The sequence below is a fragment of the Eleutherodactylus coqui genome, chromosome 1, assembly GCF_035609145.1.
Source record: "Eleutherodactylus coqui strain aEleCoq1 chromosome 1, aEleCoq1.hap1, whole genome shotgun sequence".
Lineage (NCBI taxonomy): Eukaryota > Metazoa > Chordata > Amphibia > Anura > Eleutherodactylidae > Eleutherodactylus > Eleutherodactylus coqui.
The window spans coordinates 468,802,910-468,826,037 of NC_089837.1; the positions used below are offsets into that span (position 1 = coordinate 468,802,910).

General features: G+C 45.2%; 1 protein-coding gene across 1 annotated transcript in view; it reads left to right on the plus strand.

Annotated features, from left to right (window-relative positions):
* The first annotated feature begins 1,320 nt into the window (after positions 1–1,320).
* The window catches only part of BIN2 (bridging integrator 2), a 56,091-nt gene continuing 34,283 nt past the window's right edge, over positions 1,321–23,128 (plus strand). Inside the window, exons 1-3 of the mRNA XM_066584367.1 lie at positions 1,321–1,580; positions 17,592–17,672; positions 18,282–18,336. Coding sequence (XP_066440464.1) covers positions 1,503–1,580; positions 17,592–17,672; positions 18,282–18,336 — 214 coding nt within the window. The 5' untranslated portion in view covers positions 1,321–1,502. The remainder of the gene's footprint in view (positions 1,581–17,591; positions 17,673–18,281; positions 18,337–23,128) is intronic.

Consider the following 23,128-nt stretch of genomic DNA (forward strand, 5'->3'; position numbering starts at 1 on the left):
GTGGACTGTAACACTAAAGAGTTTGCTTTCCATCCACCAATCTTAATTGGGTTTTCTGGTACTAAACTATTGATGACCTCTCCTCAGGACAAGCTGTCAATAGTTGATCAGCTGGAGTCCACTGCTCAGGATCCTCACCGATCAACTGATTGAAGAGACAGCAGTGAGCGCTGCTGAGTTCCATACCAGGCACAGCGCCGTACATTGTATAGCGGCTGAGCCAGGTATAGTATCTCAATCCCATTAATTTGAGTAGGACTGAGATGCTCTCAGGCCATGTAGCTGATTATCGTAATGTCGCATGCCTGAGAAGAGTCTGCAGAGCTCACCCAAGCACGGTGGCCTCTTTAATCAGCTGATTGGCGGGGATCACAGGGCGGCCAATCCCTGCTGAACAACTACTTATGACCTATCCTGTGGATAGCAAGAAAAAACAAATTCAGTCAGCATTTCCTACAAATAATTTATATACACAAGTGCACATAGCTGCAACAAATACAGTAGCAAAAACACACGCTTCAGCACTGTTACAGATTTAATATCTGAATAAACTTGCATAACTGCTCTATATACTAGCTGCATAAAAATGCAAGGTTCTTAGCATATGCTTTGATCAAAACATGTGAGCCCATCCGCCACGTCCAGGCAACCACTGCTTTCATATGGGTAACTAGCTCTAACAGACACCTGTTTTTGAGCATAAGCCTCCAAATGCATTCAGGGAAAGTATGATACTAGGCTATATACTCTAAATCAAAATGCTTGAGACAGATGGGTGAATAGGATACACGACACACATGAAGGCAGGAGTTGGTGGAGTCGCTGCCTCTGTATCTGTTGTGCACCCTGTTCTTCCATCTTGATAGTAATTGAAATACCTCACATTATATTAAAGGGTTTATCTGGTTACAATATGATTTTTTTAATGACATGTATATGTTTAAAAATTACCAAAATTAACGGTACCTACCCATCATATCTGCTCAGATGCTATCAGCAGATATACAAGGAGAATGGCATTTGACCTCAGATTGGCTGCAGCCATCTCTTGATAGCCTTTCCAAAGCTAAGACGGAAGGACCGCAGGGCTGCAGTGCTAGATCGCAGGGCTGAGGACAGGTAGTGCAGTTGATTTTGTTATTTTTAAACATGTCCATGTACCCTTCGGTAAAAAATCATATTGTAACCAGACAACCCCTTTAACATTCCCTATGAAGCTGAATGCAAATATCCTAATGGTATTACTGGTTTAGTTGCATTGCACAATACAGATATCTGCAGAGCATATTAATAAGCAGACTTCAGTATCAGTCCCTGCACAGTCTTGTTGGCATTACAGAGGCAACACGTAATTCAGCAGAAAGAAATACAAAAAGTGAAGTGGTTTTAGAAATCTTACAGCGGATGTTGTAAACTTTGGGAGGAGCTGACACTTATCTGCTGAACTGCAAACATCCCCTCACAGTATTAGGAAACCACATACTGTATGCTCCTATACAACTATGGCAGAAACTAAGCAAGGAGGTGCAGGGGTGTTTGCAAGAAATGTCCAGAAAAGATTCTCCCGGGCACAAGAAAAGGTATCGTAATCTTATCTACTTGTCTATCTGCTTATCTATGAGACATTGTAAATTATATGTTTATGCAAATATTGGACGGGGTGACACAAGAAGTATAAGTGCTTCTTCTGTACAATGGTCCCAGCATCATTTATAGTAAGTAGGGTACCATACATAAAGCTGTATGAGCCGGTCACCACAAGTATCTGAAGATATGCAGTGAATTAGGGTACATGGGGTGTGGAGGATGCTGCTGAATGAAGGGGTCGGGTTCTGATGAGGTTCTAAGGAGTAATGGTGATAAAAGGATGGAAATCAATTAGAGATCAGCGAGTATACTCGCTAAGGCTAACTACTCAAGCGAGTAGTGCCTTAGTCGAGTATCTGCCCACTCATGTCTAAAGATTCGGGTGCCAGCGGCGGGCGGGGGAGAGCGGGGAGGAACGGAGGGAAGATCCCTCTCTCCCTTTTCTTCCCCCCGCTCCCCCCTGCTCACCGCCGCAACTCGCCTGTCACCCGCGCCGGCAGCCGAATCTTTAGACACGAGTGGGCAGATACTCGACTAAGGCACTACTCGCTCGAGTAGTTAGCCTTAGCGAGTATACTCGCTCATCTCTAGAATCAATCTATTAACAGTGATAGTCATGTCTAAAAAGACGTGGTTTTAGGCCACATTTAAAGGGATTCTGTCACTAAGTCCATGAAGTTTTATTCGGAGCTAAGTTCTGAGTCATGGAGGTGAGCCACAGCATGCGGTGACAGCGCTCTCCCTATACACGAGAGAGCTATAAGTCTGCATGATGCAGGCAGGGAGACGCCATCCTCTATGACTTGGAGGTCAGTTCCAAGTCAAACTTCATGGATCTAAAATCAAAATCATGGTATTTGTATAGCGCCAACTTATTCCGCAGCGCTTTCAGGTAATTATTACTTATTACCCCCCACCAAGCTGGGTTCTCATTTTACCGACCTCGGAAGGATGGAAGGCTGAGTCAACCTTGAGCCGGCTACCTGATTCATGCGGGGATCGAACTTGCAACCTAGTGACAGAATCCCCTTAGAATTGAATGTTGAATTCATCTGATTGACCATGTAGTGCATTCCAGAGAGCTGGTGCAGCACAAGAAATGTCAAGTTGTACTATTAGAATGAATTTCCTAAAGTTCATTAACTATATGCAGTAAAGGGCTCCTGTAGTTCAATAAAGAGGTGTAACTAAACGTGCTCTAATTTAATACTATTCATTATTATGAAATTCAATTTCACAATTGCAAGGGAGAACTATTTCATCATATATTTACAGTCACGTCTATGTACAGATTGTGAGTCAGGTAAAAAAAACTATCTAAAAAAGCAGTGTTGCCCATAGCAACCACTCAGGTTCCAGGTTTCATTCCTTGAAGCAGGCTTGAATATAAAAAGGTGTATTCTTTTTTAATTTTCTCTATCAATACCTGATCATTGGGGACCCACCGCTCAGATCCCCACCGATCAGCTGATTTCCGGAGCCGCTGAAACTGCGGTAAGCACAGGAAGCACTGACAATAGCGCAGCAGCCCAGCTTTTTACTGCAGCTTGGCTCCCATTGAAATCAACAGGACATGCACATGTAATACTAACCCGGGCTGCAGCACTATGGTCGGCCCTTCCTGCGCTGTCCACAGTGACAGCAGCCCCAGGAATCAGCTGATCAGTGGGAATTCAAATGGCAGGTTGCCGTCAATGATTTATTGATGACCTGTCGGTCATCAATAGAGAAAATAAATAAGTCCCGGAATACACCTTTAATTTTCAACCCTGCTTCAAAGAATGGAAACTGAGTGGTTGCTATGGGCAACACTGCTTTTTTAGACAGTTTTTATGCCTGACTTACAATCTGTACATAGAGGTGACTGTAAATATATGACGAAACAGTTTTCCCTTGCAATTATGAAACTGAATTTCATAATAATGAATAGCATTAAATTAGAGCACATATAGTTACACCTCTTTGTTGAACTACAGGAGCCCTTTACTGCATATAGTTATTGAACTTAAAGAAATTCATAGACAACCCTGACACATATAATGAGAACAATTTTTATTGTACTTTTTATACCACTGACATAAAATACTCTAACACAATGGAAGACCTTCCAACATTGAAAAATTCAAAAGAAGTGTAGTTTGCTGCCTAGTAAGTCCCAGGGATGAATTGTCTGTACGCACTTCTTGATCGCCACAGGTGCCCCCAGACTGCCTGCAAAAACTTCCTCCAGAATGCCCCTGTACAGTGCCAATAGTGCTTCCATCTCATGCCAGGGATCTCCTAATATATTTCCAAAATACCTCCATTAGAGATGAGCGAACGTACTCGTCCGAGCTTGATATTCGTGCGAATATTAGGGTGTTCGGGATGCTCGTTACTCGTAACGAGCACCACGCGGTGTTCCGGTTACTTTCAGTTTCCTCTCTGAGACGTTAGCGCGCTTTTCTGGCCAATTGAAAGACAGGGAAGGCATTACAACTTCCCCCTGTGACGTTCAAGCCCTATACCACCCCCCTGCTGTGAGTGGCTGGGGAGATCTGATGTCACCCGAGTATAAAAGTCGGCCCCTCCCGCGGCTCGCCACACATGCCTTGTGACTTAGCTGAGGGAAAGTGCTGCTGCTGGTGCTGCTGTAGGGAGAGCGTTAGGAGTCAGTGTAGGCTTCAAGAACCCCAACGGCCCTTCTCAGGGCCACATCTACTAGTGTGCAGTACTGTGTTAGCACAGTATTTTTTTTTTTTTTTGTCCAAAATTGGATCTGCAGAGCATTGCGCCCTGCAATAGGGACAGAAGTGGGGGTTAGGCAGGGAGAGTGTTAGGAGTTAGTGTAGGCTTCAAGAACCCCAACGGTCCTTTCTAGGGCCACTTCTATCCGTGTGCAGTACTGTCCAGGCTGCTGTTAGCAGTGTTGCATATTTTTTTTTTCTTCTCAAAACCGGCTGTGCAGAGCATTGCACCCGGCATTAATACTACAGGGATAGAATTGTGTAGGCAGGGCCAGAAGACATTTATTATTCATTGAATACACGCAGTGGGGTCTTCCCTTTGCTAAAAAGGAAAAAAATTATATTTTGCCTGCCTGTGTCTGTCCTAAGGTCTCCGTACACGTGTGTGCTGCGTGTACAACGTACAAAAATCAGACGCAACCAGCTACGCTTTACTGCAGCCTAGCGCCATTGTCTTTCCTGACTGGCAAATACCTGCTCTGCTAGAGTTAATAACTCTGCTACACTATACTTGTGTGACACTTTTTGAGGGCCACACCACAGATATTAAACTTCTTGTTCATTGAATATACGCAGTGGGTGCTTCCCTTTGCAAAAAAGGAAAAGAAATTATATTTTGCCTGCCTGTGTCAGTCCTAAGGTCTCCGTGTACGTGTGTGCTGCGTGTACAACGTACAAAAATCAGACGCAACCAGCTACGCTTTACTGCAGCCTAGCGCCATTGTCTTTCCTGACTGGCAAATACCTGCTCTGCTAGAGTTAATAACTCTGCTACACTATACTTGTGTGACACTTTTTGAGGGCCACACCACAGATATTAAACTTCTTGTTCATTGAATATACGCAGTGGGTGCTTCCCTTTGCAAAAAAGGAAAAGAAATTATATTTTGCCTGCCTGTGTCAGTCCTAAGGTCTGCGTGTACGTGTGTGCTGCGTGGACAACGTACAAAAATCAGACGCAACCAGCTACGCTTTACTGCAGCCTAGCGCCATTGTCTTTCCTGACTGGCAAATACCTGCTCTGCTAGAGTTAATAACTCTGCTACACTATAGTTGTGTGACACTTTTTGAGGGCCACACCACAGATATTAAACTTCTTGTTTTTCATTGAATACACGCAGTGGGGTCTTCCCTAAGCTAAAAAGGAAAAAAATTATATTTGGCCTGCCTGTGTCAGTCCTAAGGTCTCCGTGTACGTGTGTGCTGCGTGGACAACGTACAAAGATCAGACGCAACCAGCTACGGTTGAGTGCAGCCTTGCGCCAATTTCTTTCCTGCCTGGGAAATCAAATCACTGGTAATACAGCATGCTGAGGGGTAGGGGTAGGCCTAGAGGATGTGGACGCGGCCGAGGACGCGGAGGGCCAAGTGAGGGTGTGGGCACAGGCCGAGCCAGTGCGGTGGCCAGGGGTAGAGGCAGGGCCAGACCGAATAATCCACCAACTGTTTCCCAAAGCGCCCCCTCGCGCCATGCCACCCTGCAGAGGTCAAGGTGCTCTACGTTGTGGCAGTTTTTCACAGAGACGCCTGACGACCGACGAACAGTGGTGTGCAACCTTTGTCGCGCCAAGATCAGCTGGGGAGGCACCACCAACAGCATGCGCAGGCATATGATGGCCAAGCACCCCACAAGGTGGGACGATGCCCGTTCACCGCCTCCGGTTTGCACCACTGCCTCTCCCCCTGTGCCCCAACCTGCCACTGAGATCCAACCCCCCTCTGAGGACACAGGCACTACCGTCTCCTGGCCTGCACCCACACCCTCACCTCCGCTGTCCTCGGCCCCATCCAGCAATGTCTCTCAGCGTAGCGTCCAGACGTCGCTAGTGCCACAGTTTGAGCGCAAGCGCAACTACGACGCCACGCACCCGCACGCTCAAGCGTTAAACGTGCACATTGCAAAATTGATCAGCCTAGAGATGCTGCCGTATAGGCTTGTGGAAACGGAGGCTTTCAAAAGCATGATGGCGGCGGCGGCCCCGCGCTACTCGGTTCCCAGTCGCCACTACTTTTCCCGATGTGCCGTCCCAGCCCTGTACGACCACGTCTCCCGCAACATTGTACGCGCCCTCACCAACGCGGTTACTGCCAAGGTCCACTTAACAACGGACACGTGGACAAGCACAGGCGGGCAGGGCCACTATATCTCCCTGACGGCACATTGGGTGAATGTAGTGTAGGCTGGGACAGAGTCAGAGCCTGGGACCGCTCACGTCCTACCCACCCCCAGAATTGCGGGCCACAGCTCGGTGCTGGTATCTGCGGCGGTGTATGCTTCCTCCACTAAAGCACCTTCCTCCTCCTCCTCCTCCAACGCAACCTCTGTCTGGCAATCAAGATGTGTCAGCAGCACGTCGCCAGCAGTTGGTGTCACGCGGCGTGGCAGCACAGCGGTGGGCAAGCGTCAGCAGGCCGTGCTGAAACTACTCAGCTTAGGAGAGAAGAGGCACACGGCCCACGAACTGCTGCAGGGTCTGACAGAGCAGACCGACCACTGGCTTGCGCCACTGAGCCTCCAACCGGGCATGGTCGTGTGTGACAATGGCCGTAAGCTGGTGGCGGCTCTGCAGCTCGGCAGCCTCACGCACGTGCCATGCCTGGCCCATGTCTTTAATTTGGTGGTTCAGCGCTTTCTGAAAAGCTACCCCCACTTGTCATACCTGCTCGGAAAGGTGCGCCAGCTCTGCGCACATTTCCGCAAATCCCACACGCACGCTGCCACCCTGCGGACACTGCAACATAGGTTTAATCTGCCAGTGCACCGACTGCTGTGCGACGTGCCCACACAGTGGAACTCTACACTCCACATGTTGGCCAGACTCTATGAGCAGCGTAGAGCTATAGTGGAATACCAACTCCAACTTGCGCGGCGCAGTGGGAGTCAGCCTCCTCAATTATTTACAGAAGAGTGGCCCTGGTTGGCAGCCATCTGCCAGGTCCTTGGAAAATTTGAGGAGTCTACCCAGGTGGTGAGCGGCGATGCTGCAATCATTAGCGTCACCATTCCTCTGCTATGCATCTTGAGAAGTTCCCTGCAAAGCATAAAGGCAGACGCTTTGCGCTCAGAAACAGAGCCGGGGGAAGACAGTATGTCGCTGGATAGTCAGAGCACCCGCCTGTCTATATCTCAGCGCGTTGAGGAGGAGGAGGAGGAGCATGAGGAGGATGAGGAGGAGGGGAAAGAGACAGCTTGGCCCACTGGTGAGGGTACACATGCTGCTGGGCTGTCATCCTTTCAGCGAGTATGGCCTGAGGAGGAGGAAGAGGAGGAGGAGGAGGATCCTGAAAGTGATCTTCCTAGTGAAGACAGCCATGTGTTGCGTACAGGTACCCTGGCACACATGGCAGACTTCATGTTAGGATGCCTTTCTCGTGACCCTCGCGTTACACGCATTCTGGCCACTACGGATTACTGGGTGTACACACTGCTCGACCCACGCTATAAAGAGAACCTTCCCACTCTCATTCCCGAAGAGGAAAGGGGTTCGAGAGTGTTGCTATACCACAGGGCGCTGGTGGACAAACTGATGGTAAACTTCCCATCCGACAGCGCTAGTGGCAGAAGGCGCAGTTCCGAGGGCCAGGTAGCAGGGGAGGCGCAGAGATCAGGCAGCATGTACAGCGCAGGCAGGGGAACATTCTCCAAGGCCTTTGCCAGCTTTATGGCTCCCCAGCAAGACTGTGTCACCGCTCCCCAGTCAAGGCTGAGTCGGCGGGAGCACTGTAAAAGGATGGTGAGGGAGTACGTAGCCGATCGCACGACCATCCTCCGTGACGCCTCTGCCCCCTACAACTACTGGGTGTCGAAGCTGGACACGTGGCCTGAACTCGCACTGTATGCCCTGGAGGTGCTTGCTTGTCCTGCGGCTAGAGTCTTGTCAGAGAGTGTGTTTAGTGTGGCTGGGGGAATCATCACGGATAAGCGTACCCGCCTGTCAACCGACAGTGCCGACAGGCTAACACTCATCAAGATGAACAAAGCCTGGATTTCCCCAGACTTCTCTTCTCCACCAGCGGACAGCAGCGATACGTAAGCAATACGTAGGCTGCACCCGCGGATGGAAGCTACGTTCTCTCTCACCATCCAAAACGGGGACATTTCTGCTTCATCAATCTGTGTCTAATATTCCTCCTCCTCCTCCTGCTCCTCCTCCTGAAACCTCACGTAATCACGCTGAACGGGCAATTTTTCTTAGGGCCACAAGGCTCACTCATAATTTTTCTAAACAATTTTTATATGTTTCAATGCTCTTAAAAGCGTTGAAACTTTAACTTGAACCAATTTTTCGTTAAACTGGGCTGCCTCCAGGCCTAGTTACCACTTAAGCCACATTAACCAAAGCGATTAATGGGTTTCACCTGCCATCTTGGTTGGGCATGGCCAATTTTTTGGATGTACATTAGTACTGTTGATACAGCAATTTTTGTGGGCCCTCGCCTACATTGTAATCAAATGAATTTTTAGCCCACCTGCATTACAGCTGATGTTACATCCGCTGTGTTGGGCAATGCAATGGGATATTTCTATGTACCGCCGGTGGGTTCCAGGGAGCCACCCATGCTGTAGGTGCACACGGAGTTTAACCTACATCTGTCCACTTGTAAAGAACCCCAGTCTGACTGGGGCATGCAGTGTGGGCCGAAGCCCACCTGCATTAAGCACGACATTACTACCTCAGCTGTGTTGGGCAATGCAATGGGATATTTCTATGTACCGCCGGTGGCTTCCTGGCACCCACCCATGCTGTGGGTCCACAGGGAATTGTAAATGCATCTGTTTCCACTTGTAAAGAACCCCAGTCTGACTGGGGCATGCAGTGTGGGCCGAAGCCCACCTGCATTAAGCACGACATTACTACCTCAGATGTGTTGGGCAATGCAATGGGATATTTTTGTGTATCGCCGGTGGGTTCCAGGGAGCCACCCATGCTGTAGGTGCACACGGAGTTTTTACTACATCTGTACACTTGTAAAGAACCCCAGTCTGACTGGGGCATGCAGTGTGGGCCGAAGCCCACCTGCATTAAGCACGACATTACTACCTCAGCTGTGTTGGGCAATGCAATGGGATATTTCTATGTACCGCCGGTGGCTTCCTGGCACCCACCCATGCGGTGGGTCCACAGGGAATTATAAATGCATCTGTGTCCACTTGTAAAGAACCCCAGTCTGACTGGGGCATGCAGAGACACCTTGACAGAATGAATAGTGTGTGATACATAGGTTCCCCATTGCTATGCCCACGTGTGCAGCTCCTGATGGCGGTGGCACAGGATTCTATTTCTCATTGCTTCTGTACAGCATTGTTGGCTATCGCCCCGCCCCTTTTAAAGAGGGTCGCTGCCTAGCCGTGCCAACCTCTGCAGTGTGTGCCTACGGTTCCTCCTCATGGCAGACGCACTTCTAAATAGACATGAGGGTGGTGAGGCATTAGGGCAGCTGAAGGCTGCGCAGGGACACTTTGGTGTGTGCTGTGGGGGGGAGGGGGGGGGCGGTTGGGCAGCATGTAACCCAGGAGAAGTGGCAGTGGAGTGTCATGCAGGCAGTGATTGTGCTTTGTTGGAGGTAGTGTGGTGCTTAGCTAAGGTATGCCATGCTAATGAGGGCTTTTCAGAAGTAAAAGTTTTTGGGAGGGGGGGGGGTCCCACTCTTGCCGCTATTGTGGCTTTATAGTGGGACCTGTGAACTTGAGATGCAGCCCAACATGTAGCCCCTCGCCTGCCCTATCTGTTTCTGTGTCGTTCCCATCACTTTCTTGAATTGCCCAGATTTTCACACAAGGAAACCTTAGCGAGCATCGGCGAAATACAAAAATGCTCGGGTCGCCCATTGACTTCAATGGGGTTCGTTACTCGAAACGAACCCTCGAGCATCGCGAAAATTTCGTCCCGAGTAACGAGCACCCGAGCATTTTGGTGCTCGCTCATCTCTAACCTCCATACAATGCCAGATTCAGATTATCCCATTCAGTGCCCAAAGTGTCTCCATATAGTTCCAATGATCCTCCCATACAGTGCAAGCAATTCCCTCATTTAGTCCCAGGGCTGTAACCATACAATGTCACAGATGTTCCCATGCAGTGCCTGTCACATATGTCCCCAATGGCCCGGCTTGTGCTTAACTCCTATGTCTGGCCAAGCTCATCACTGTACGACATTCAGTTGTAAATTAGATAGCTGAAAAAAGCAATATTAATGTGCATCCTTAGAGATAACATCAAAGTATACAATCTGGACTTGTGAAGTTGAGAACTTATTCTACCTTAAGAATTGCAGACACCCACTGAAATGAATGGATGCCCCTGGTTTTAGTAATGCCCTATAATACATTTTCAACATCAGCAACAGCTGAATTAGAGGTTTCCCAGCAACATGATCATCTGCAATAGGTCTGTCTATGGAAGACCTGTAGTATGAACTATGACTGGAGAATTTCTGGATGGTACTGTGCTGCTAAAACAGCGTGGGAATAGAAAACGTAATGTATGATAACTCCAGACATTCCTAGAATTATGGGATTCATGGATTAAGTTGTTGACTCCTGAACAAAGAAACATTTTATTGACTGAGATAGGCACTCAGAAATGCCCATAGAGGGGATTTAGAATCAAAGAGTTGGAAGGGACCTCTAGGGTCATCTGGTCCATCTGCTCAATGCAAGATCACTAAATCAACCCAGTCAGATGTCTGTCCAGCCTCCGTTGAAAGACTTCTATTGAAGGAGAATTCGCAACCTCCTGTGGTAACCTGTTCCACTCATTCATCACCCTCACTGTCAGTAAGTTTTTTCTAATATCTAATCTGTGTCTCCTCCCTTTCAGGTTCATCCCATTGCTTCAAGTCTTTTGTTGGGCAAATGAGAATAGGGCTGATCCCTCTGCACTGTGACAGCCCTTCAGATATTTGTAGACAGCTATTAAGTCTCCGCTCAGCCTTTTTTTTTGCCAGCTAAACATTCCCAGTTCCTTTAACCGTTCCTCATAGGATATGGTTGGCAGATCACTCACCATCCTGGTAGCTCTTCTCTGAACTTGCTCCAGTTTCTTTATGTTTTTTTTTTTTTTTTTTTTTTTTTTTTTAGTGGAGTGCCCAGAACTGGACACAGTATTCCAGATTGGATCTGACTTAAGAAGCGTAGAGGGGGATAATTACCTTATGGGATTTAAGCTCCTGTTACTACATCCCAGAACTGTGTTTGCCTTTTTTGCTGCTGTATCACACTGTTGACTCATGTTCAGTCAGTGATCTATTAGTATACCCAAGTCTTTTTCACACGTGCTGCTGCTTAACTCAATTCCTCCCATCTCCATGCAAATTCCTTACAAGTCGTTCAGATATAAACAACTGTAATTTTACACCAAACACCGTTTGATCAACCAGCAACAATTTTTTTTTTTTGGGGGGGGGGGGGACACTGAAGCGAAACATTTAGTGATTCTTTACCCTGTCCGTGGCCATGTTTGCACTGAATGACTACCATCTAAATTCGCTTTTTTGAATGATTATTTGGCCGATAGTTGTCCCATGTAAAGGTACCTTTAGTTTGAATTTTTTTCTTCTTCTCCTCAGTGATAGTTGTGAGTGGGTAGTATGAGTTTAAAATGGAAAAATGTTGATTTATTTGCATATGGCTCAATTAAGGATAAGTAGATGGTGGAATGTAAGGTGAATGTAAGGGCAGCAGTCAATGACCTCAAGCTGCAGAAAAGTTGGTTGATTCAACAGGACAATGACCTGAAGCACACAAGCTAATCAACTTAAGAAGGGCTCAGAAGAAGATGTGTTTTGCAATGGTCAAGTCAGAGACTTGACTGTAACCCAATTGAGATGCTGTGGCATGCCCTGAAGAGAGTTGTGCATGCAAGGAGAAATATTAATGAAATAAAACATATTTGCAGGAGGAATGGTCCAAAATTGCTCCTCATATTTCTGTGAATCCTATTTACAGGTACAGGAAATATTTGGTGGAGGTGATTTCTGTTAAAGGGGATCTATAGTTTATTACAGAAACTATACAGTACTACACGCTGGCACCAGCAGTGACTACCCAGAGGAACAAGGGCCAAGAGGATCTGGAACCAGACCTGCTAGAAAGTGAAGTGGAGAGGGCGATAAGACTGCTGCCAAACAGCAAATCACTTGGCATCGATGGAATTCCTGAAAAGCTCCTTAAACCAGTCCCAAGAGCTGCACTTGAAACACTATGTCGGACAATCTGGAGGACCTGCATATGGCCAAAGGTTTGGAAAAGACCAGGACTGTGGAAACTATAGAATGATCGCTCCAATACTCACGCCAGAAAGGTGCTTCTGAAAATCATCCAGAAGTGCTTGGGCAACATTTTTGACCAGGAATTTCCTGATGTCAAGCCGGATTGTTTAAGGCCAGGGGGAGCCATGACCACATCGCAAACCTGAGGTTGATCATGGAAAGGACAAGAGAGTATCAGAAAAGCTCTACCTGTGTTTCAACGATTACACCAAGGCTGTCAACTGTGGTAAGCATGATAAGCTTTGGAAAGCACTAAGGGAGGTAGGGATACCAGCGCACCTGATCACAGGTCCTACTACAGGAATCAAGTAGCCACAGTGAGAACCAGGTATGGGTATACAGAATGGTTCAAGATCAAAAAGGTCATAAGACAAGAATGCATTCTTTCTCCTTTTCTTTTCAAACTCTATGCAGAAGTGCTCATGAGGCGGCTGGACTTTAAATGATTAGGGTATTGGGTTGAAAATAGGTGGAAGAACCATCATTAATCTAAGATACACAGACAATACGACCCTGGTAGCAGAGACAGCGAAACATCTGAAGATGCTGATCCTGAAGCTAAAAGAATAAAGTGAGAAGATGGGAATTCACCTGAACAATGATCATGACCAATGCTAACAAGTAATCCCCTGGACAGCTAGGGTCACCAACAAAATGTCCTGGATTGTATCAACCCAGAGGGGTCCTTGGAAGGGAAGATTACGAGACAGAGATTGACTTACTTTGGACATGTGATGAGGATGAATTTGCTGGAAAAAGAAATGCTACTTGAAATGGTCAGTGGTAAAAGGAAACAGGGAAGACAAAAGACACGTTGGCTGGACACCATCAAGAAGGACACGGGAATGGACATCAGGCAATTGAAAGCAGCCGTAGGGAATAGAGAAGCCTGGCCTACAGAGTATCCAAGAGTCAGACATGACTGGACGGATAGAATTGGATTTGGAATAGTTAATTTCACTTACCTTTTCTCCCTGCATTGTGGATGTTTACTTAGTATGCTGAATAAGGGCTCATGTCCATGACCATGTTTTCACTGTGTATCACATGTGCATTGCACGGACATGTGATACTCCGTGAATGGAGTCAATGAAAGTCAATGGACTTTCATTGAGATCCACGCACATCGGCATGTGGACAATGCGTATCAATACGCAAGATAAATAAATCGCAGCATGCTCTATTTCTCTGTGTTCATACTCAGCATGAGCCCTATGCACTTGTATGGGCTGTGTAGGATCTCCTGTCCATACGAAATACATTTTCATATGCATCCCCACTCTGAAATATTTTATTAGTAATCAATACATAAAAACAGATAATTCCAAGGAGTTCATTAACTTTTTCTTGCAACTGTATCTCTGTGTAAAGCAGTGTTCTTACTACACCTGTGACCTACTCTCAAGCACTTAAAGGGGTTGTCCCGCGCCGAAACGTTTTTTTTTTTTTCAATAGCCCCCCCCGTTCGGCGCGAGACAAACCCGATGCAGGGGTTAAAAAAGAAAACCAGATAGTGCTTACCTGAATCCCCGCTCTCCGGTGACTTCTTACTTACCTGGTGAAGATGGCCGCCGGGATCTTCACCCTCGGTGGACCGCAGGTCTTCTGTGCGGTCCATTGCCGATTCCAGCCTCCTGATTGGCTGGAATCGGCACGTGACGGGGCGGAGCTACGAGGAGCCGCTCTCCGGCACGAGCGGCCCCATTCAGAAAAGAAGAAGACCGGACTGCGCAAGCGCGTCTAATCGGGCGATTAGACACTGAAAATTAGACGGCACCATGGAGACGAGGACGCTAGCAACGGAACAGGTAAGTGAATAACTTCTGTATGGCTCATAATTAATGCACAATGTACATTACAAAGTGCATTAATATGGCCATACAGAAGTGTATACCCCAACTTTGTTTCGCGGGACAAGCCCTTTAATTTTAACATAAGGTACACTATATGGAGAAAAGTATTTGGACAATGCAGAAAATCAGCAAATATGCAAATTCTGAGTTTGCCGAACGGTATGCTGGGAAGGGCATGGGTAAAATAAAAAGCTGCTCATCTTGTAATAACTATTCATTCATCCGATCGAGCACTTGTGGGAAGAACTGGAGTCACGGGTACGACACCACCACCCACGCCCATCCTCACAACAATCTCTTCTCACAGCCTGGCAGAGTAATGGCGAGGAAAGTCTCCTGCCCAGACTTACAGAGAACTTATGGAAAGTATGTCTCGACGTGTTGTCACTGTAATACAAGCAAAAGGAGGGCTGACACGTTACTAAATAGAATAATAAAGAACTTTTTTCTGAAAAACATGCAGTGTCCAAATACTTTTGTCCACATAGTTTATATTACAAACTTTGGTAAAAAAAAAAATTTATATATTTTTTAAAAAGCTAGTGTTTTTATCTTTTTACCAACTCCTATGGGTTTAGTAAGCAGTGATGACACATTGCCATATGTTTAACCCCATGACCTTACCCAACAACCCTAAGTATCATCATATACTGAATACTGACTAGGGTACTGACTAAGTCACACTGCATTGCTTACATCCATCTCATATAGCAAAACAGAAGTGTGAAAATGTACTATTGTGGTTTTACCTTCCTGTTAAATGTAAGAGGTGTAAAAGAGCCATACAACAGGAAGTGTACTCACTATATAACTACAGATCCATGCAGATGAAATTCTGAAAATAATCACAAAGCCTTTACAATATACTATGTTGGGTAATTAGATGCGCAATTTTGCAATAACACATTCTGTAATTAGCAACCCTTACCAGGGAAGAATGAGGACACAATAAAAAAAAATGATTGAGGCCCAACCAATACAGACTGCATACATCAAACCTCTCTACGTTGTGAGAGCCAAGCAAGGGAAGTTTTGCATGCCTTTTACAGAGACATCAACCTGGGAGAGCGTTTCATAGGGTGATGGAAGTGGCCATTTGAGGATGTGGCTAATGTGTGTGTGGGGGAGGGGGGAGGGGCGGGCTAAAGTAGAGGCCTTAACAAAGGTGAGGACATGCTGAGAGGTGTAGTACATCAAATGGAATGCAGTGGACCTTACATGTAAATGCAATACTTATGTGACTGTAATGACCTGGAGTGGATTCGGAGCCTCGTGTTGTAACCCGAGCGGACAGATAGCATGGTCAACAAATGGTCAGGGGTCAGTGACGGGCAAGTATCTGTTGCAGTACCAGGGAGCAAGCAGGTAGCATAGTCAGGATGTAACCAGGAGTCAGTAACGGGTAACAGCAATGGTATAGAGAGGAGCAGTTAGTAACAGAGATTGACTAAAGCCAGCGAGCACAATACTCATGCAAAGAGGAAGTGGAAGGGCCAGGCTTTTATAGCATGTCCAATCAGGAACATGGCGGAGGTAAAATAGGGATGGGATTGCAGGAGCTGGGAATAAGGCTAAGGTCATGCAGGGGATCTGTCCAAAGGGCTGGATGGCTCAGCGGGTAGAGCTATCGCCTGGCGTACAGGAGCTCTTGGGTTTGAGTTGTAACAGTGACACAGTCAGAAAATACTAATTGCAACATACAAGTTGTACTGATTCTTCTTGTAGATCAAGAATGTGGGGAGTTATGTTTTTCTGTATCCTCTTGCTCGGAGGAGCTGTGTGGTAAACCCTTATTCTCTGTGGAGAATTCTGAACTCATATGTCATATGTCTTTTTTAAATTGGGGTGCCCTCAGGAAAAAAATTACTGATACATAGGCAGGTACAAATACCAAATCACAGCAGTATGCAAGAAGGCAAAATACTATATGGGGGAGGTAGCTCAGGTACAAAATATTCATGAACAGTCACTCACACACCTGCAATACATTGCGGAAGTGACTATTTAATATTATATTTGCATATGTATAAGGCTTATATAGGATGCCAGTGTCACAAGCATGGAATGCAGGCTTACAGTCTATTAGTTACGCCCATAGTATTAGATCGGGTAGGCTGCCTCACACCTTAAAAGGGTTTTCCAGGCTTTTACTATTGATGATCTATCCTCAGGATAGGTCATCAATAATTGATTAGCAGGACTCAGCCGTTCGGGATTCTTGCCAATCCACTGATCCCCCAGCCTACTTTGAAATCAATGGGATTGACGCCTTCCATTACACTTCCGACTCCTCATTGCAGTCAGATGGTCACAGAATCCCTTTAAACCTCAGATCTATTCACAGTAAGAGTAATATATAGTGTATATAATATGGAAAATAAATATAGACAGGGTTTTTGTTTCACCTTTGAATGAAATTTTTGTACTACTACCAGCAGTATTACTAGCACCATCAGCACTTCTGATAGGGCCAATGCTAAGATTTATAGTTAAAAGTTCAATAGCCTTCTACATTTCCAGAAAAGGTACAAAAATTTCCAATCAAAATACAAGTGTATGCATCTTACAGTCAAATGTGTAACTTGAAGCTCTATAAAAAGACCCTTGACCTATCATGTGCCATTCAAAATCCTGGTATCTTCTCATGAAGCAGAGGGGCTTTGAGACCCTGAAGGCACCAGGGCTCAAGGAAAACTGCTGTATCTGCTCCACTTAGGGTATGCTCACACTGGGCAGATTTAACGCAGGTGTTTTGCATGGAAATCCCCAAATCCACAGCATATCTGGTGCTGCGGTTATTCCGTGCGGGCAGTCCGCACATAAAATCCATGGCAAATCCACCCTATGTGAACATGACCATATAGTTAATCCTCTGCCTATGGTCATATGACCTGAACATTTCTGAGCTTGAATCTTTTGACCACTTATCAAATCTATGCAATGTATTAATATAAGTGAAAGATATCATACGACACTGTTACTATGAACTGATTATTGCTCAATGAATTGGGGGGGGGGGGGGGTAATATTACATTCATTCATTGGAATGCCATGAAATTTTACATCTCAGGTATGTAAAAAATAAATGTAACGTTTCCTTTTACTCCAGATTTGCATATAAAGAAATTATAATCAGTGTATTTTTTTATATTTAGATTCTACAAAAGTTGGGAAGAACAATAGAAACCAAGGATGAGCTGTTTGAGCAGTGTGCTGATGAGTTTAACAAGCAGCAGGTAAATCCACAGAAAACAAGCATGTAATACACAAGAAGGTATTTCTACTTCCCAAAAGTCCAGTCTTCTGTAGTAATATACTAAGATCTTTCCAAATGTATTTTTGGGGTGACATATAACTCATTAGAATATCGTTAATTTACGATGGTCCTTCAAAATTGGTTGTTAGAAATAATTTTTTGGCCATCACTTAAAGGATTTGTACCGAGATTCCAAATTATCCCTTATCCATCTCATAGGGAATAATTTTCTGGATGGGGTCTTAAGAACGGGGATCATCCTCCTCACTGGGTTACTGCAATGGCGTTAATGTTCCGTTCACTTTCACTGGGATTGCCGGGATTGCGCTCGGCTATTTCCGTCAGCCCCATTGAAGTTAATGGAATGCAAAATGCCCATGCTTGGCCAACGCTGCATTCAGTATGACATCAATGCAGCGGGAGAAGCGACTCGCGCAATGACAGGCAAAGGGGAACATAGGACACCCATTCCCAAGATCGTGGGGTTCTCTGTGTTGGGGAATAACTTGTAATCTTAGTACAATCACTTAAAAAATATATGATTTAATACTGGTTTTCCTATGATGTCTCATTGCTTATCTTATTTCAGTATGAAGGTAACAGGTTGTATAAAGATTTAAAGGCGACGTTCAGTGCCGTGAAAGGTAAGCCAATTTCTCAGGAAATATCTGTAAACTAGAATCATATCATTAACATTGGACATATTGCACTAGGCAGGGTTCACTATATGCCTGCCATTGCCATCAAGGGATGCTTATTTTACAATTTGGAATGATGTAAGAATAGACGGCCAAAAGAATGTATTTTTGTGTGAAAATCTAAAAAGTAAGGCTGCCTGTCCACGGGCGGGTTTGAATTGCATTCCTCGCAGTGAAAGCTCTCCATAGCGTTGCTATGGAGAGCGCTTCCCCCTGTCCACGAGCGGAGAATCATTGCGATTCTCCACTCGGGGGTGGCAATTCACAGCATGCTGCGAATTTACCGCGATTCTCCGCGGTCAGCCTATCTGTCAGATAGGCTGACAGCGTAAATCCATCTGCCAGCTCCTGCTCCCGGGCGGCGGGATACCGCAATGCCCGTGGACAGGCAGCCTTTGGCTACATTCAGATGGTCATATGTGAGTTGAGCCCGAATATGTGGGGTGCAACTTGCATTTGACCCCACACGGATTCTGGTCTACAAGGACAGTGGACATTGCATGTCCTTCTCTCATCCGCGATATGGACCAGAATAGGACTACCACAATTTTACTTTCTCCCCCATGAGGGCTCTCCTGGAGATAACCTTCTACCGACGGAAGGAAATCTGAGGAGATAAAAGTGGGACAAACCTCTCCCTACTTTAGTTCATGTTTCCTGTCACAGTGGATGGATCTCTGAGGAGTGCCGTCCATACATCAAGTGGATACACCCTAGTCTGCAGGACGTACCCAAAAGCATTCTGGTGGTTCCTGAAGGCGTAAGTCTTGTTTAGAGGCTGTTCCTAAGTTTGCTGCAAGTCCTGAGGTCTGTTTCTCCATTACAATTCCAGGTCAAGGTCTTAGTTGAGCTATGGCCTCCTTAGGGATGCCTCTTATCTGATCCTCTATGGCTGACGAGCATGTCAAGGATCTGGGGAAAAGCTGCTGAATTGCTTGGGATGATGGATGGCACTGGTGAGGATATAGCGTCATCCCGATGTACCCCATCTTGGGGTAGGTGCTGCAGTCACTTTTAGTGGTGCTGTATATTTCTGATATGGCACAATCTTGCTGAGTCATAGGGCACTGCGCCACTTCAGGCGCCTTCTCTGCATGGGCACCACCATCTTGTTAGAGCCCATTTTGAATATATGCAGCCTTCTCCTAGCGCACTTGCGGGGGGAAGGGGCGTTTTGGTTCTGTCACCGTTTTATATTTATCTGTGCAGTTTTCTTTCTTTCATGGACTTAGCATCATTTCTAGGAGTAGAGGAACACACATTCCAGTGGGGGGTTTTGGCATCCGAACCACTACTTTATTATATACCTGTCAAACCAAATTTTGCATCTTTTCTCCGCTATATCTGAAAGTGGAGAGGGATCAGGACACCCTGATAAAAATAGATCTCCCCCTACCAGCCCGGTATAGTGTGTTATACATCTGAGTGGTAATTCTTCCTTTTCTGGTTACTTGTTTTCCTATATTTTTCTAGGTTAAGGAGGGTAGGAAGGCAACTGCTAAAACTAAGAATTGAGAGTGCCCTATTTGAAAAAAGAAGCTTTCTTCGTCTTATCCGAAATTGTTATTTCAATCCTACACAGAAAAATGTTATTACCAATGAATCCCCCTCATTCCTTCTTTCCATTAGAGATATTGTACATGAAGAGGTTAAAGATTCCTTTAGATACTTCAAGCACACTCATCCTGATCCTCCCTCTCATTGCAAAATACAAGTCGGACTGATTATTCTTGTAGATCAAGAATGTGGGGAGTTATGTTTTTCTGCATCCTCTTGTTCGGAGGAACTGTTTGGTAAACCCTTATTCTCTGTGGAGGATTCTGAATGTCTTGTTAGACCTGTTAGAGCTGCTATGCACATTAAAGATGGAAGATGTGATGTTTGAGGGATTAGGTCTCAGATCTCAAGCTTCCTCCCCAATTAATAAACATATTACACCCCTCATCAAAAGTGAGTGAAAGAATTCAGATAGGAAGTTAATTGTCATTAAAATAATAAAACATAAATACCCGTTTACGGAAGAGGACTCATCCACATAGGACAGGTCTCCTAAGGTAATTGCCCCAGTTGCTAAAATGGTTAAAAAGAACACTTTACAGTTCAAGGATTTAGGTTCACTCCCTAATGCCCTTGACCGCAAAGCAGATAGTTATTTGAAAAAGGCTTGGGAAACCTCGACATCGACTTTCAGGCCAGGCATTTTGGCAACTTGTGTTGCCCATTCTCTTAAAGTTTGGGTAGTTCAACTTGAGGATAGAATCAAAGACAAGACCCTTAGAGAGCAGCTGTTATCCTCTCTTCCGTCCTTATTATCAGCAATAGATTTTTTAGCTGATGCTACTAGGCTCTTGGCTAGAGTAACTGTCCTATCAAATTCTGCCAGGAGGGCTTTGTTGCTCAAAACCTAGAAAGATGATTTAGCCTCCAAAAATAAGACATTGTGCCATCCCATATTCAGAGGAATATTTATTTGGCTCTCCTTTGGATGACCTTCTGGAGAAGGCTTCTGATTAGAAGGAAGGTGTTCTAGTGCCCTTTAGGTCTTCGAATTTATTTTGCCCGCATAGACAAATAGGAATAGAGATCAAAATTCCTAAGGGTTCCAAGGGGTTTACATTTAAACCCCAAGGGGACACAAGAAATCAGGATCCTCAAAAATAACGCCAGAGAAGCAATGGAACTGCCTGGGAAGAGATTCTTGAAGGAACCTGGGTTTTAGACATCATAAAACCAGGTCTTCACATACAATTTAAATCTCTTCCCCTAGACAAGTTTCTTCACAAACATCATTAAAAATGCTACAAAGCAAGCTCCCTTAGAAAAGAAGGTAGATTTACTAATCAAGAAAGAAGTTCTTATTCCAATTCCTCTTTTAGAACAAGAAAAAGGCTTCTATTCTCCCCGTTTTCTCGTCAAGGAATCAAACAGTTCATTCAGAATGATAATACGCTTAAAAAATTAAATCTTTTCCTCACCTTCAAAAAATTCTAAATGGAGTTAATATCCTCTACCATAAATGTTCTCATTCTGGGCTGTTTTATGGCACCAATAGATCTCAGAGGATGCTTATTACCATGTATCAATGTATCCTGTTCATCAGCATTATCTGAGAGTTGCAGTTTTTCTTCAGAACATATGAGTTCATCTCTAATACAGGGCACTATGCTTCGGCATTTCCCAGGTCCCGAGAATCTTCTCCAAGATAATAGCAGAAATGTAATCTTTCATAAGGAAGGACATTCTTTTGATCCCTTACTTGGACGATTTTTTTGTGGTGGCAAATTCTGTGAATCAGTTGACCAAAGATCTCCGGACAGTTTTTTCGATAGTCAGGAAGCTAGGATGGAACATAAATCTGGAGAAATCCAGACTAGTTCCCTCAAACAGATGTATTTTCCTAGGAGTCCTTTTAGACTCCTAACAACTAATGTCTGTGTTCCCTCAGGGAGGCTATGTCAGTCCTAGACCTGATGACATCCTGTATATCGGCGCTGAAGTGGACTCAATTCCAGTCATACTCCCTTCAGTAAAACATTCTCTGGGAACTGAGGCGCAATCCTTCTCACCTCCTTTCTTGAGTCCCTTGATCCAGAACTCATCCAGTATGCATAATAACGGATGACAATTCATGCGGATGGGGAGCACATAGTCTGGATTTTCTCCATCAGAGTCAGTGGAAGAACAGTCAATCCTTCTCTTCAAATTTCACAGAAATTCTGGCAATTTATCTTGCCCTAAAATGTTTCTCCCCCAGATCAGCCTCAGAAATGTAAGAATTTCTTTAAACGACATAACAGTGGTTTCTTATATTAACAAGCAGGGTAGAACCTGGTTGGAGTCTTTGATTAGCCAGGAGAATCAAGTAGCAGACTTTCTGAGCAGGTTTAAACTCAGGTAGTCCGAATGGACACTGAACCAGGATATTCTCAACTTGATAGACAATACATCTGCTTGCTAACACGGAGAATAACAAAGTTCGAAGGTTTTTCTACCTTCACCCATCAGACCATCCCAGAGGATTATAAACCCTTTCTCAGTCATGGAAAGTGGAGAAGGGATACGCTGCTTCCACCTCGCCTTATCCCAAAAGTATTGTAGATGATCAAGGAAGAGAGAGCTTGGTTGATATTAATTGCTACATTCTGACTCAGATGGTCCTGGTTCACTTGTCTAAGAATGATGTCCATAGATCAGCCTTGGATTCTTCCCTCTCAGAAAGACCTGTTTTCCCAGGGCCCAGTTCTTCATCCCCAGGTGTCAAACCTCCACTTCATAGCCTGGATGCTGAAAGGGTGATTTTAAGGCAAAGAAGCCTGTCTGAATCAGTTATTACTACAATGCTTCCAAGTAGAAAGGCAGTTATCTGAGTTATCTATTTAGGATTATGGACAGCTTTTAGATCCCCTATAGGGACCTGATATTCCACTCGTCCTTAGTTTTTGGCAAGCAGGTTTAGGAAAGGGTCTTAGTATGAACACCCTTAAGGTGCAAGTTTCAGCTTTAAGCTTGTTTCATGATTATAGATTAGCTGATCAGTTTGAGTACCATCTCTGTCTAAGAGAAATAGAAAGGCAAGACTACAGAAGGCAAAATAGCGCAAAAATTGGATCAGTGAACAGAGGGAAAACATTGCCTAGTCTGATAAATCCAGATTTCTGTTGTACCATGCTGATGGGAGGGTTTGGATTTGGCATTAGCAGCACAAATCGATGAATCCTTCCTTTCTGCTGTTCAGAGC